Genomic DNA, 17,016 nt, shown 5'->3' with positions numbered 1-17,016 from the left:
CATCCATTTACCCAACCACGTATGTGACATCCGTTGGTGTAAAGAGGGTAAGGACATGCCTTATCAGATTGTTAAACCTTTCAAGATCCTCCTAATGTAGACGAATTCTGGATTTTGACAAACCTCCAATATTGCCGTAAAGGAAACCTGTCAGATTATGTCCTATGTTGGCCTATTTCAGAAAAGGATTCTGGGTAATAACCTCATGTGATGTTCATAGTGCAGAGAGGCCCAACAAACTTATTGTAGGACAAACATTTCCTGGACCGTCACAGCCTTCCTGCTCCAAATATGGTAAACGTAAATAGTAAATATAGTAAACGTGTAGGAGAAATCTTTTTAGTGAATATCTGTACATTTCAGTTTGTCTAAAAGAAAAAAAATGTTTTTTTTAAGGTGAGATAGTAATGGTCTTTGAAAGTCTGTAAAGGAATATTAAACGTTTCATTGTTTTATATCTACAGACAAGAGACGAATTTGTGAAACTAATGACTGGACTCAAGGTCCCTGCATGGACACAGCCGGCCAACTTCAGTATCGATGAAGACATTGGTCTTGATGGACTTCCTAAAGCTATTGATTATCGAAAGAAAGGCTACGTCACTCCAATCAGAAACCAGGTGGCCATCACTTACTTACTTAATTCCATAAAATGCAGTTAGGATTTAATTACGTGTTTTTGTTTTTAGTTACCATTTGGCCTCGATCTAATAGATATTTATCTCCTAGGACATTATATTTCTCTTCACATAACTCGTGTTTGGTTGTGTGTGTTCATCTTTACAATTGTTCCTTTTTCTTGAATGAATGCGTAATTTACCAGAGTGTTTGCCATTGGGTTTTCTGTAATAAATGTTCTTATGAAAGTTAATTTTGATGTTTGTAAGAGTTTGGGGAAATAGGTTATTAGATTTAATGGTGTTGTTTGTATAATATCAATCTTACCCATATTAGTATGCTATGTGACCCCTTATATGTATAATATATATATATATATGATTAGGGATGGGGTATATGTTTGACACAGTTTTTCCCCTTTTCATACATATCCTTTCCCATTTATTCCCCATAAAATATTGTTGCAAAAACTAAAAACTATTTGAAAATAAATATTAATAATGTAAAGTGCTTATGGTTTGGTGCAGCTAACCCCATAGCTAAGTAGGACGTTGATTATCTTATCCATAAACTACAATTTTAAATATATAAATCTTTTGTAGACGTAACGCTTGTGTCTGTCTCCCGTGCAGGGTAGCTGTGGTTCGTGCTGGGCTTTCAGTTCTGTAGGGTCTCTCGAGGGGCAATTGATGAAAAAAACAGGAAAACTAGTGGAGCTCAGTCCTCAGAACCTGGTGGACTGTGTTAAAAAGAATGATGGGTGTGGAGGAGGATACATGACCAACGCATTTGAGTATGTCAAGGACAATAACGGCATTGACTCTGAGGAAGCGTATCCATACATTGGAGAGGTGAGACAGTCTCAAATAACAGGATAACAGAAAAAATGTATATAGGAATTGTTAGGAAACATGCCTTTTGATAAATATAAAATGCTCTATATGAAAGGATGCTTACCCCAACTACGAGCCATTGGACTTCATAGCGCACGTAATGAATTGTACAGTTACTATCGATGATTTGGATGCAGCGACAAAGAATGGAAACCCAACTATCATTCGGCTATATCCCATTTTCATTTAAATCTTCCTGAAAATATGTTTCAGCTCTAAAACATTTGTTTGAATTCACAATAAGTGAATAAGTGAATATTCGGGTGCTTGCTTACAAGTCCCTACATAATGCTGCTCCAACCTACCTATCCTCCTAATACACAAGTATGTCCCGTCTAGGCCCCTACGCTCTTCCGAAGACCTACGTATATCCTCTGTCCGTAGTTCCACCTCTGATGCTCACCTCCACAACTTCTCCAAGGCCGCACCTCTTCTGTGGAACTCCCTTCCCTTCTCCATAAGACTTTCATCACTCCTTCAAAAAACCTTTGAAAACTCACTTCTTCAGGAAAGCATATAAATTAAACTGTTAGTGGGTTTTTATCCCACCCCCTCCCATGACTCCTCTCCTGCAACTGTCAAAAATTACCTACTAAGCCCTCAGTGAATACTTTTCTAACAACCTACTTCGTACCCCTACTTTTACCCTTTGTGTCACTATACCCCCCTCCCTCTAGCATGTAAACTCACTGAGCAGGCCCTCAATCCCTCTGTTACTGTCACTATACCCCACTCCCTCTAACATGTAAACTCACTGAGCAGGGCCCTCAATCCCTCTGTTACTGTCACTATACCCCACTCCCTCTAACATGTAAACTCACTGAGCAGGGCCCTCAATCCCTCTGTTACTATCAATTTACCCCACTCCCTCTAACATGTAAACTCACTGAGCAGGGCCCTCAATCCCTCTGTTACTGTGTCACTATACCCCACTCCCTCTAGCATGTAAACTCATTGAGCAGGGCCCTCAATCCCTCTGTTACTGTGTCACTATACCCCACTTCCTCTAACATGTAAACTCACTGAGCAGGCCCTCAATCCCTCTGTTACTGTGTAACTATACCCCACTCCCTCTAACATGTAAACTCACTGAGCAGGGCCCTCAATCCCTCTGTTACTGTGTCACTATACCCCACTCCCTCTAGCATGTAAACTCACTGAGCAGGCCCTCAATCCCTCTGTTACTGTGTCACTATACCCCACTCCCTGTAACATGTAAGCTCACTGAGCAGGGCCCTCAATCCCTCTGTTACTGTCACTATACCCCACTCCCTCTAACATGTAAACTCACTGAGCAGGGCCCTCAATCCCTCTGTTACTGTGTCACTATACCCCACTCCCTCTAGCATGTAAACTCACTGAGCAGGCCCTCAATCCCTCTGTTACTGTGTCACTATACCCCACTCCCTGTAACATGTAAGCTCACTGAGCAGGCCCTCAATCCCTCTGTTACTGTGTCACTATACCCCACTCCCTATAGCATGTAAGCTCACTGAGCAGGCCCTCAATCCCTCTGTTACTGTCACTATACCCCACTCCCTCTAACATGTAAACTCACTGAGCAGGGCCCTCAATCCTTCTGTTACTGTGTCACTATACCCCACTCCCTCTAACATGTAAACTCACTGAGCAGGGCCTCAATCCCTCTGTTACTGTGTCACTATACCCCACTCCCTCTAACATGTAAACTCACTGAGCAGGCCCTCAATCCCTCTGTTACTGTGTCACTATACCCCACTCCCTCTAACATGTAAGCTCATTGAGCAGGGCCCTCAATCCCTCTGTTACTGTGTCACTATACCCCACTCCCTCTAACATGTAAACTCACTGAGCAGGGCCCTCAATCCCTCTGTTACTGTGTCACTATACCCCACTCCCTCTAACATGTAAACTCACTGAGCAGGGCCTCAATCCCTCTGTTACTGTGTCACTATACCCCACTCCCTCTAACATGTAAACTCACTGAGCAGGGCCCTCAATCCCTCTGTTACTGTGTCACTATACCCCACTCCCTCTAACATGTAAACTCACTGAGCAGGGCCTCAATCCCTCTGTTACTGTGTCACTATACCCCACTCCCTCTAACATGTAAACTCACTGAGCAGGGCCCTCAATCCCCCTGTTACTGTGTCACTATACCCCACTCCCTCTAACATGCAAACTCACTGAGCAGGGCCTCAATCCCTCTGTTACTGTGTCACTATACCCCACTCCCTCTAACATGTAAACTCACTGAGCAGGGCCCTCAATCCCTCTGTTACTGTCACTATACCCCACTCCCTCTAACATGTAAACTCACTGAGCAGACCCTCAATCCCTCTGTTACTGTGTCACTATACCCAACACCCTCTAACATGTAAGCTCACTGAGCAGGACCTCAATCCCTCTGTTACTGTGTCACTATACCCCACACCCTCTAACATGTAAACTCACTGAGCAGGGCCCTCAATCCCTCTGTTACTGTGTCACTATACCCCACTCCCTCTAACATGTAAACTCACTGAGCAGGACCTCAATCCCTCTGTTACTGTGTCACTATACCCCACTCCCTCTAACATGTAAACTCACTGAGCAGGGCCCTCAATCCCTCTGTTACTGTCACTATACCCCACTCCCTCTAACATGTAAACTCACTGAGCAGACCCTCAATCCCTCTGTTACTGTGTCACTATACCCCACACCCTCTAACATGTAAGCTCACTGAGCAGGCCCTCAATCCCTCTGTTACTGTGTCACTATACCCCACTCCCTCTAACATGTAAACTCACTGAGCAGGACCTAAATCCCTCTGTTACTGTCACTATACCCCACACCCTCTAACATGTAAGCTCACTGAGCAGGCCCTCAATCCCTCTGTTCCTGTGTCACTATACCCCACTCCCTCTAACATGTAAACTCACTGAGCAGGGCCCTCAATCCCTCTGTTACTGTGTCACTATACCCCACTCCCTCTAACATGTAAACTCACTGAGCAGGGCCCTCAATCCCTCTGTTACTGTGTCACTATACCCCACTCCCTCTAACATGTAAACTCACTGAGCAGGCCCTCAATCCCTCTGTTACTGTGTCACTATACCCCACTCCCTCTAACATGTAAACTCACTGAGCAGGCCCTCAATCCCTCTGTTACTTTGTCACTATACCCCACTCCCTCTAGAATGTAAACTAATTGAGCAGGGCCTCAATCCCCCTGTTTTTGTGTCACTATACCCCACTCCCTCTAACATGTAAACTCACTGAGCAGGGCCTCAATCCCTCTGTTACTGTGTCACTATACCCCACTCCCTCTAACATGTAAACTCACTGAGCAGGGCCCTCAATCCCCCTGTTACTGTGTCACTATACCCCACTCCCTCTAACATGTAAACTCACTGAGCAGGGCCTCAATCCCTCTGTTACTGTGTCACTATACCCCACTCCCTCTAACATGTAAACTCACTGAGCAGGGCCCTCAATCCCTCTGTTACTGTGTCACTATACCCCACTCCCTCTAACATGTAAACTCACTGAGCAGGGCCCTCAATCCCTCTGTTACTGTGTCACTATACCCCACTCCCTCTAACATGTAAACTCACTGAGCAGGCCCTCAATCCCTCTGTTACTGTGTCACTATACCCCACTCCCTCTAACATGTAAACTCACTGAGCAGGCACTCAATCCCTCTGTTACTGTGTCACTATACACCACTCCCTCTAGAATGTAAACTCATTGAGCAGGGCCCTCAATCCCCCTGTTACTGTGTCACTATACCCCACTCCCTCTAACATGTAAACTCACTGAGCAGGGCCTCAATCCCTCTGTTACTGTGTCACTATACCCCACTCCATCTAACATGTAAACTCACTGAGCAGGCCCTCAATCCCTCTGTTACTGTGTCACTATACCCCACTCCCTCTAACATGTAAACTCACTGAGCAGGCCCTCAATCCCTCTGTTACTGTGTCACTATACCCCACTCCCTCTAACATGTAAGCTCATTGAGCAGGGCCCTCAATCCCTCTGTTACTGTGTCACTATACCCCACTCCCTCTAACATGTAAACTCACTGAGCAGGGCCTCAATCCCTCTGTTACTGTGTCACTATACCCCACTCCCTCTAACATGTAAACTCACTGAGCAGGGCCCTCAATCCCTCTGTTACTGTGTCACTATACCCCACTCCCTCTAACATGTAAACTCACTGAGCAGGGCCTCAATCCCTCTGTTACTGTGTCACTATACCCCACTCCCTCTAACATGTAAACTCACTGAGCAGGGCCCTCAATCCCTCTGTTACTGTGTCACTATACCCCACTCCCTCTAACATGCAAACTCACTGAGCAGGGCCTCAATCCCTCTGTTACTGTGTCACTATACCCCACTCCCTCTAACATGTAAACTCACTGAGCAGGGCCCTCAATCCCTCTGTTACTGTCACTATACCCCACTCCCTCTAACATGTAAACTCACTGAGCAGACCCTCAATCCCTCTGTTACTGTGTCACTATACCCAACACCCTCTAACATGTAAGCTCACTGAGCAGGACCTCAATCCCTCTGTTACTGTGTCACTATACCCCACACCCTCTAACATGTAAACTCACTGAGCAGGGCCCTCAATCCCTCTGTTACTGTGTCACTATACCCCACTCCCTCTAACATGTAAACTCACTGAGCAGGACCTCAATCCCTCTGTTACTGTGTCACTATACCCCACTCCCTCTAACATGTAAACTCACTGAGCAGGGCCCTCAATCCCTCTGTTACTGTCACTATACCCCACTCCCTCTAACATGTAAACTCACTGAGCAGACCCTCAATCCCTCTGTTACTGTGTCACTATACCCCACACCCTCTAACATGTAAGCTCACTGAGCAGGCCCTCAATCCCTCTGTTACTGTGTCACTATACCCCACTCCCTCTAACATGTAAACTCACTGAGCAGGACCTCAATCCCTCTGTTACTGTCACTATACCCCACACCCTCTAACATGTAAGCTCACTGAGCAGGCCCTCAATCCCTCTGTTCCTGTGTCACTATACCCCACTCCCTCTAACATGTAAACTCACTGAGCAGGGCCCTCAATCCCTCTGTTACTGTGTCACTATACCCCACTCCCTCTAACATGTAAACTCACTGAGCAGGGCCCTCAATCCCTCTGTTACTGTGTCACTATACCCCACTCCCTCTAACATGTAAACTCACTGAGCAGGCCCTCAATCCCTCTGTTACTGTGTCACTATACCCCACTCCCTCTAACATGTAAACTCACTGAGCAGGCCCTCAATCCCTCTGTTACTGTGTCACTATACCCCACTCCCTCTAGAATGTAAACTCATTGAGCAGGGCCTCAATCCCCCTGTTTTTGTGTCACTATACCCCACTCCCTCTAACATGTAAACTCACTGAGCAGGGCCTCAATCCCTCTGTTACTGTGTCACTATACCCCACTCCCTCTAACATGTAAACTCACTGAGCAGGACCCTCAATCCCCCTGTTACTGTGTCACTATACCCCACTCCCTCTAACATGTAAACTCACTGAGCAGGGCCTCAATCCCTCTGTTACTGTGTCACTATACCCCACTCCCTCTAGAATGTAAACTCATTGAGCAGGGCCCTCAATCCCCCTGTTACTGTGTCACTATACCCCACTCCCTCTAACATGTAAACTCACTGAGCAGGGCCTCAATCCCTCTGTTACTGTGTCACTATACCCCACTCCCTCTAACATGTAAACTCACTGAGCAGGCCCTCAATCCCTCTGTTACTGTGTCACTATACCCCACTCCCTCTAACATGTAAACTCACTGAGCAGGCCCTCAATCCCTCTGTTACTGTGTCACTATACCCCACTCCCTCTAACATGTAAGCTCATTGAGCAGGGCCCTCAATCCCTCTGTTACTGTGTCACTATACCCCACTCCCTCCACTATACCCCACTCCCTCTAACATGTAAACTCACTGAGCAGGGCCTCAATCCCTCAATCCCTCTGTTACTGTGTCACTATACCCCACTCCCTCTAACATGTAAACTCACTCCCTCTAACATGTAAACTCACTCCCTCTAACATGTAAACTCACTGAGCAGGGCCTCAATCCCTCTTTTACTGTGTCACTATACCCCACTCCCTCTAACATGTAAACTCACTGAGCAGGGCCCTCAATCCCCCTGTTACTGTGTCACTATACCCCACTCCCTCTAACATGCAAACTCACTGAGCAGGGCCTCAATCCCTCTGTTACTGTGTCACTATACCCCACTCCCTCTAACATGTAAACTCACTGAGCAGGGCCCTCAATCCCTCTGTTACTGTGTCACTATACCCCACTCCCTCTAACATGTAAACTCACTGAGCAGGGCCCTCAATCCCTCTGCTCAATCCCTCTGTTACTGTGTCACTATACCCCACTCCCTCTAACATGTAAACTCACTGAGCAGGCCCTCAATCCCTCTGTTACTGTGTCACTATACCCCACTCCCTCTAACATGTAAACTCACTGAGCAGGCCCTCAATCCCTCTGTTACTGTGTCACTATACACCACTCCCTCTAGAATGTAAACTCATTGAGCAGGGCCCTCAATCCCCCTGTTACTGTGTCACTATACCCCACTCCCTCTAACATGTAAACTCACTGAGCAGGGCCTCAATCCCTCTGTTACTGTGTCACTATACCCCACTCCCTCTAACATGTAAACTCACTGAGCAGGGCCTCAATCCCTCTGTTACTGTGTCACTATACCCCACTCCCTCTAACATGTAAACTCACTGAGCAGGACCCTCAATCCCCCTGTTACTGTGTCACTATACCCCACTCCCTCTAACATGTAAACTCACTGAGCAGGGCCTCAATCCCTCTGTTACTGTGTCACTATACCCCACTCCCTCTAGAATGTAAACTCATTGAGCAGGGCCCTCAATCCCCCTGTTACTGTGTCACTATACCCCACTCCCTCTAACATGTAAACTCACTGAGCAGGGCCTCAATCCCTCTGTTACTGTGTCACTATACCCCACTCCCTCTAACATGTAAACTCACTGAGCAGGCCCTCAATCCCTCTGTTACTGTGTCACTATACCCCACTCCCTCTAACATGTAAACTCACTGAGCAGGCCCTCAATCCCTCTGTTACTGTGTCACTATACCCCACTCCCTCTAACATGTAAGCTCATTGAGCAGGGCCCTCAATCCCTCTGTTACTGTGTCACTATACCCCACTCCCTCCACTATACCCCACTCCCTCTAACATGTAAACTCACTGAGCAGGGCCTCAATCCCTCAATCCCTCTGTTACTGTGTCACTATACCCCACTCCCTCTAACATGTAAACTCACTCCCTCTAACATGTAAACTCACTCCCTCTAACATGTAAACTCACTGAGCAGGGCCTCAATCCCTCTTTTACTGTGTCACTATACCCCACTCCCTCTAACATGTAAACTCACTGAGCAGGGCCCTCAATCCCCCTGTTACTGTGTCACTATACCCCACTCCCTCTAACATGCAAACTCACTGAGCAGGGCCTCAATCCCTCTGTTACTGTGTCACTATACCCCACTCCCTCTAACATGTAAACTCACTGAGCAGGGCCCTCAATCCCTCTGTTACTGTGTCACTATACCCCACTCCCTCTAACATGTAAACTCACTGAGCAGGGCCCTCAATCCCTCTGCTCAATCCCTCTGTTACTGTGTCACTATACCCCACTCCCTCTAACATGTAAACTCACTGAGCAGGCCCTCAATCCCTCTGTTACTGTGTCACTATACCCCACTCCCTCTAACATGTAAACTCACTGAGCAGGCCCTCAATCCCTCTGTTACTGTGTCACTATACACCACTCCCTCTAGAATGTAAACTCATTGAGCAGGGCCCTCAATCCCCCTGTTACTGTGTCACTATACCCCACTCCCTCTAACATGTAAACTCACTGAGCAGGGCCTCAATCCCTCTGTTACTGTGTCACTATACCCCACTCCCTCTAACATGTAAACTCACTGAGCAGGGCCTCAATCCCTCTGTTACTGTGTCACTATACCCCACTCCCTCTAACATGTAAACTCACTGAGCAGGGCCCTCAATCCCTCTGTTACTGTGTCACTATACCCCACTCCCTCTACCATGTAAACTCACTGAGCAGGCCCTCAATCCCTCTGTTACTGTGTCACTATACCCCACTCCCTCTAACATGTAAACTCAATGAGCAGGCCCTCAATCCCTCTGTTACTGTGTCACTATACCCCACTCCCTCTAGAATGTAAACTCATTGAGCAGGGCCCTCAATCCCCCTGTTACTGTGTCACTATACCCCACTCCCTCTAACATGTAAACTCACTGAGCAGGGCCTCAATCCCTCTGTTACTGTGTCACTATACCCCACTCCCTCTAACATGTAAACTCACTGAGCAGGGCCTCAATCCCTCTGTTACTGTGTCACTATACCCCACTCCCTCTAACATGTATGCTCATTGAGCAGGGCCCTCAATCCCTCTGTTACTGTGTCACTATACCCCACTCCCTCTAACATGTAAACTCACTGAGCAGGGCCTCAATCCCTCTGTTACTGTGTCACTATACCCCACTCCCTCTAACATGTAAACTCACTTAGCAGGGCCCTCAATCCCTCTGTTCCTGTGTCACTATACCCCACTCCCTCTAGAATGTAAACTCACTGAGCAGGGCCCTCAATCCCTCTGTTACTGTGTCACTATACCCTACTCCCTCTAACATGTAAACTCACTGAGCAGGCCCTCAATCCCTCTGTTACTGTGTCACTATACCCCACTCCCTCTAACATGTAAGCTCATTGAGCAGGGCCCTCAATCCCTCTGTTACTGTGTCACTATACCCCACTCCCTCCACTATACCCCACTCCCTCTAACATGTAAACTCACTCCCTCTAACATGTAAACTCACTCCCTCTAACATGTAAACTCACTGAGCAGGGCCTCAATCCCTCTGTTACTGTGTCACTATACCCCACTCCCTCTAACATGTAAACTCACTGAGCAGGGCCCTCAATCCCCCTGTTACTGTGTCACTATACCCCACTCCCTCTAACATGCAAACTCACTGAGCAGGGCCTCAATCCCTCTGTTACTGTGTCACTATACCCCACTCCCTCTAACATGTAAACTCACTGAGCAGGGCCCTCAATCCCTCTGTTACTGTGTCACTATACCCCACTCCCTCTAACATGTAAACTCACTGAGCAGGGCCCTCAATCCCTCTGCTCAATCCCTCTGTTACTGTGTCACTATACCCCACTCCCTCTAACATGTAAACTCACTGAGCAGGCCCTCAATCCCTCTGTTACTGTGTCACTATACCCCACTCCCTCTAACATGTAAACTCACTGAGCAGGCCCTCAATCCCTCTGTTACTGTGTCACTATACACCACTCCCTCTAGAATGTAAACTCATTGAGCAGGGCCCTCAATCCCCCTGTTACTGTGTCACTATACCCCACTCCCTCTAACATGTAAACTCACTGAGCAGGGCCTCAATCCCTCTGTTACTGTGTCACTATACCCCACTCCCTCTAACATGTAAACTCACTGAGCAGGGCCCTCAATCCCTCTGTTACTGTGTCACTATACCCCACTCCCTCTACCATGTAAACTCACTGAGCAGGCCCTCAATCCCTCTGTTACTGTGTCACTATACCCCACTCCCTCTAACATGTAAACTCAATGAGCAGGCCCTCAATCCCTCTGTTACTGTGTCACTATACCCCACTCCCTCTAGAATGTAAACTCATTGAGCAGGGCCCTCAATCCCCCTGTTACTGTGTCACTATACCCCACCCCCTCTAACATGTAAACTCACTGAGCAGGGCCTCAATCCCTCTGTTACTGTGTCACTATACCCCACTCCCTCTAACATGTAAACTCACTGAGCAGGGCCTCAATCCCTCTGTTACTGTGTCACTATACCCCACTCCCTCTAACATGTATGCTCATTGAGCAGGGCCCTTAATCCCTCTGTTACTGTGTCACTATACCCCACTCCCTCTAACATGTAAACTCACTGAGCAGGGCCTCAATCCCTCTGTTACTGTGTCACTATACCCCACTCCCTCTAACATGTAAACTCACTTAGCAGGGCCCTCAATCCCTCTGTTCCTGTGTCACTATACCCCACTCCCTCTAGAATGTAAACTCACTGAGCAGGGCCCTCAATCCCTCTGTTACTGTGTCACTATACCCCACTCCCTCTAACATGTAAACTCACTGAGCAGGCCCTCAATCCCTCTGTTACTGTGTCACTATACCCCACTCCCTCTAACATGTAAACTCACTGAGCAGGGCCCTCAATCCCTCTGTTACTGTGTCACTATACCCCACTCCCTCTAACATGTAAACTCACTGAGCAGGGCCTCAATCCCTCTGTTACTGTGCCACTATACCCCACTCCCTCTAACATGTAAACTCACTGAGCAGGGCCTTCAATCCCCCTGTTACTGTGTCACTATACCCCACTCCCTCTAACATGTAAACTCACTGAGCAGGGCCTCAATCCCTCTGTTACTGTGTCACTATACCCCACTCCCTCTAACATGTAAACTCACTGAGCAGGCCCTCAATCCCTCTGTTACTGTGTCACTATACCCCACTCCCTCTAACATGTAAACTCACTGAGCAGGCCCTCAATCCCTCTGTTACTGTGTCACTATACCCCACTCCCTCTAGAATGTAAACTCATTGAGCAGGGCCCTCAATCCCCCTGTTACTGTGTCACTATACCCCACTCCCTCTAACATGTAAACTCACTGAGCAGGGCCTCAATCCCTCTGTTACTGTGTCACTATACCCCACTCCCTCTAACATGTAAACTCACTGAGCAGGGCCCTCAATCCCTCTGTTACTGTGTCACTATACCCCACTCCCTCTAACATGTAAACTCACTGAGCAGGCCCTCAATCCCTCTGTTACTGTGTCACTATACCCCACTCCCTCTAACATGTAAACTCACTGAGCAGGCCCTCAATCCCTCTGTTACTGTGTCACTATACCCCACTCCCTCTAGAATATAAACTCACTGAGCAGGGCCCTCAATCCCCCTGTTACTGTGTCACTATACCCCACTCCCTCTAACATGTAAACTCACTGAGCAGGGCCTCAATCCCTCTGTTACTGTGTCACTATACCCCACTCCCTCTAACATGTAAACTCACTGAGCAGGGCCCTCAATCCCTCTGTTACTGTGTCACTATACCCCACTCCCTCTAACATGTAAGCTCATTGAGCAGGGCCCTCAATCCCTCTGTTACTGTGTCACTATACCCCACTCCCTCTAACATGTAAACTCACTGAGCAGGGCCTCAATCCCTCTGTTACTGTGTCACTATACCCCACTCCCTCTAACATGTAAACTCACTGAGCAGGGCCTCAATCTCTCTGTTACTGTGTCACTATACCCCACTCCCTCTAACATGTAAACTCACTGAGCAGGCCCTCAATCCCTCTGTTACTGTGTCACTATACACCACTCCCTCTAGAATGTAAACTCATTGAGCAGGGCCCTCAATCCCCCTGTTACTGTGTCACTCTACCCCACTCCCTCTAACATGTAAACTCACTGAGCAGGGCCTCAATCCCTCTGTTACTGTGTCACTATACCCCACTCCCTCTAACATGTAAACTCACTGAGCAGGGCCCTCAATCCCTCTGTTACTGTGTCACTATACCCCACTCCCTCTAACATGTAAACTCACTGAGCAGGCCCTCAATCCCTCTGTTACTGTGTCACTATACCCCACTCCCTCTAACATGTAAACTCACTGAGCAGGCCCTCAATCCCTCTGTTACTGTGTCACTATACCCCACTCCCTCTAGAATGTAAACTCATTGAGCAGGGCCCTCAATCCCCCTGTTACTGTGTCACTATACCCCACTCCCTCTAACATGTAAACTCACTGAGCAGGGCCTCAATCCCTCTGTTACTGTGTCACTATACCCCACTCCCTCTAACATGTAAACTCACTGAGCAGGGCCTCAATCCCTCTGTTACTGTGTCACTATACCCCACTCCCTCTAACATGTATGCTCATTGAGCAGGGCCCTCAATCCCTCTGTTACTGTGTCACTATACCCCACTCCCTCTAACATGTAAACTCACTGAGCAGGGCCTCAATCCCTCTGTTACTGTGTCACTATACCCCACTCCCTCTAACATGTAAACTCACTGAGCAGGGCCCTCAATCCCTCTGTTCCTGTGTCACTATACCCCACTCCCTCTAGAATGTAAACTCACTGAGCAGGGCCTTCAATCCCTCTGTTACTGTGTCACTATACCCCACTCCCTCTAACATGTAAACTCACTGAACAGGCCCTCAATCCCTATGTTACTGTGTCACTATACCCCACTCCCTCTAACATGTAAACTCACTGAGCAGGGCCCTCAATCCCTCTGTTACTGTGTCACTATACCCCACTCCCTCTAACATGTAAACTCACTGAGCAGGGCCTCAATCCCTCTGTTACTGTGTCACTATACCCCACTCCCTCTAACATGTAAACTCACTGAGCAGGGCCTTCAATCCCCCTGTTACTGTGTCACTATACCCCACTCCCTCTAACATGTAAACTCACTGAGCAGGGCCTCAATCCCTCTGTTACTGTGTCACTATACCCCACTCCCTCTAACATGTAAACTCACTGAGCAGGGCCCTCAATCCCTCTGTTACTGTGTCACTATACCCCACTCCCTCTAACATGTAAACTCACTGAGCAGGGCCCTCAATCCCTCTGTTACTGTGTCACTATACCCCACTCCCTCTAACATGTAAACTCACTGAGCAGGCCCTCAATCCCTCTGTTACTGTGTCACTATACCCCACTCCCTCTAACATGTAAACTCACTGAGCAGGCCCTCAATCCCTCTGTTACTGTGTCACTATACCCCACTCCCTCTAGAATGTAAACTCATTGAGCAGGGCCCTCAATCCCCCTGTTACTGTGTCACTATACCCCACTCCCTCTAACATGTAAACTCACTGAGCAGGGCCTCAATCCCTCTGTTACTGTGTCACTATACCCCACTCCCTCTAACATGTAAACTCACTGAGCAGGGCCCTCAATCCCTCTGTTACTGTGTCACTATACCCCACTCCCTCTAACATGTAAACTCACTGAGCAGGCCCTCAATCCCTCTGTTACTGTGTCACTATACCCCACTCCCTCTAACATGTAAACTCACTGAGCAGGCCCTCAATCCCTCTGTTACTGTGTCACTATACCCCACTCCCTCTAGAATGTAAACTCACTGAGCAGGGCCCTCAATCCCCCTGTTACTGTGTCACTATACCCCACTCCCTCTAACATGTAAACTCACTGAGCAGGGCCTCAATCCCTCTGTTACTGTGTCACTATACCCCACTCCCTCTAACATGTAAACTCACTGAGCAGGGCCCTCAATCCCTCTGTTACTGTGTCACTATACCCCACTCCCTCTAACATGTAAGCTCATTGAGCAGGGCCCTCAATCCCTCTGTTACTGTGTCACTATACCCCACTCCCTCTAACATGTAAACTCACTGAGCAGGGCCTCAATCCCTCTGTTACTGTGTCACTATACCCCACTCCCTCTAACATGTAAACTCACTGAGCAGGGCCTCAATCTCTCTGTTACTGTGTCACTATACCCCACTCCCTCTAACATGTAAACTCACTGAGCAGGCCCTCAATCCCTCTGTTACTGTGTCACTATACACCACTCCCTCTAGAATGTAAACTCATTGAGCAGGGCCCTCAATCCCCCTGTTACTGTGTCACTCTACCCCACTCCCTCTAACATGTAAACTCACTGAGCAGGGCCTCAATCCCTCTGTTACTGTGTCACTATACCCCACTCCCTCTAACATGTAAACTCACTGAGCAGGGCCCTCAATCCCTCTGTTACTGTGTCACTATACCCCACTCCCTCTAACATGTAAACTCACTGAGCAGGCCCTCAATCCCTCTGTTACTGTGTCACTATACCCAACTCCCTCTAACATGTAAACTCACTGAGCAGGCCCTCAATCCCTCTGTTACTGTGTCACTATACCCCACTCCCTCTAACATGTAAACTCACTGAGCAGGGCCTCAATCTCTCTGTTACTGTGTCACTATACCCCACTCCCTCTAACATGTAAACTCACTGAGCAGGCCCTCAATCCCTCTGTTACTGTGTCACTATACACCACTCCCTCTAGAATGTAAACTCATTGAGCAGGGCCCTCAATCCCCCTGTTACTGTGTCACTCTACCCCACTCCCTCTAACATGTAAACTCACTGAGCAGGGCCTCAATCCCTCTGTTACTGTGTCACTATACCCCACTCCCTCTAACATGTAAACTCACTGAGCAGGGCCCTCAATCCCTCTGTTACTGTGTCACTATACCCCACTCCCTCTAACATGTAAACTCACTGAGCAGGCCCTCAATCCCTCTGTTACTGTGTCACTATACCCCACTCCCTCTAACATGTAAACTCACTGAGCAGGCCCTCAATCCCTCTGTTACTGTGTCACTATACCCCACTCCCTCTAGAATGTAAACTCATTGAGCAGGGCCCTCAATCCCCCTGTTACTGTGTCACTATACCCCACTCCCTCTAACATGTAAACTCACTGAGCAGGGCCTCAATCCCTCTGTTACTGTGTCACTATACCCCACTCCCTCTAACATGTAAACTCACTGAGCAGGGCCTCAATCCCTCTGTTACTGTGTCACTATACCCCACTCCCTCTAACATGTATGCTCATTGAGCAGGGCCCTCAATCCCTCTGTTACTGTGTCACTATACCCCACTCCCTCTAACATGTAAACTCACTGAGCAGGGCCTCAATCCCTCTGTTACTGTGTCACTATACCCCACTCCCTCTAACATGTAAACTCACTGAGCAGGGCCCTCAATCCCTCTGTTCCTGTGTCACTATACCCCACTCCCTCTAGAATGTAAACTCACTGAGCAGGGCCTTCAATCCCTCTGTTACTGTGTCACTATACCCCACTCCCTCTAACATGTAAACTCACTGAACAGGCCCTCAATCCCTATGTTACTGTGTCACTATACCCCACTCCCTCTAACATGTAAACTCACTGAGCAGGGCCCTCAATCCCTCTGTTACTGTGTCACTATACCCCACTCCCTCTAACATGTAAACTCACTGAGCAGGGCCTCAATCCCTCTGTTACTGTGTCACTATACCCCACTCCCTCTAACATGTAAACTCACTGAGCAGGGCCTTCAATCCCCCTGTTACTGTGTCACTATACCCCACTCCCTCTAACATGTAAACTCACTGAGCAGGGCCTCAATCCCTCTGTTACTGTGTCACTATACCCCACTCCCTCTAACATGTAAACTCACTGAGCAGGGCCCTCAATCCCTCTGTTACTGTGTCACTATACCCCACTCCCTCTAACATGTAAACTCACTGAGCAGGGCCCTCAATCCCTCTGTTACTGTGTCACTATACCCCACTCCCTCTAACATGTAAACTCACTGAGCAGGCCCTCAATCCCTCTGTTACTG

At 48.0% G+C, this 17,016-nt stretch overlaps 1 protein-coding gene across 1 annotated transcript; it reads left to right on the top strand.

Moving 5' to 3' along the window:
• The first annotated feature begins 437 nt into the window (after positions 1–437).
• Positions 438–1,701, top strand: LOC134584872 (cathepsin K-like). The gene is made up of 3 exons (XM_063440679.1): positions 438–620; positions 1,251–1,469; positions 1,567–1,701. Exons 1-3 carry the CDS (start codon positions 489–491, stop codon positions 1,699–1,701), a joined length of 486 nt encoding a protein of 161 aa, XP_063296749.1. The 5' UTR covers positions 438–488.
• The last annotated feature ends 15,315 nt before the right edge of the window (positions 1,702–17,016 follow it).

Source organism: Pelobates fuscus, unplaced genomic scaffold, assembly GCF_036172605.1.
Source record: "Pelobates fuscus isolate aPelFus1 unplaced genomic scaffold, aPelFus1.pri scaffold_128, whole genome shotgun sequence".
Taxonomy (NCBI): domain Eukaryota; kingdom Metazoa; phylum Chordata; class Amphibia; order Anura; family Pelobatidae; genus Pelobates; species Pelobates fuscus.
Note: the sequence above shows the minus strand (reverse complement) of the source record. Positions and strands in the feature narration are given on the sequence as shown.

Coding starts and splice junctions, on each gene's coding strand:
- LOC134584872 (XM_063440679.1), top strand. CDS start 489: ATGACTGGACTCAAGGTCCCTGCATGGACACAGCCGGCCAACTTCAGT. Junction 621..1,250: donor TCACTCCAATCAGAAACCAG/GTGGCCATCACT, acceptor TCTCCCGTGCAG/GGTAGCTGTGGTTCGTGCTG. Junction 1,470..1,566: donor CGTATCCATACATTGGAGAG/GTGAGACAGTCT, acceptor TCTATATGAAAG/GATGCTTACCCCAACTACGA.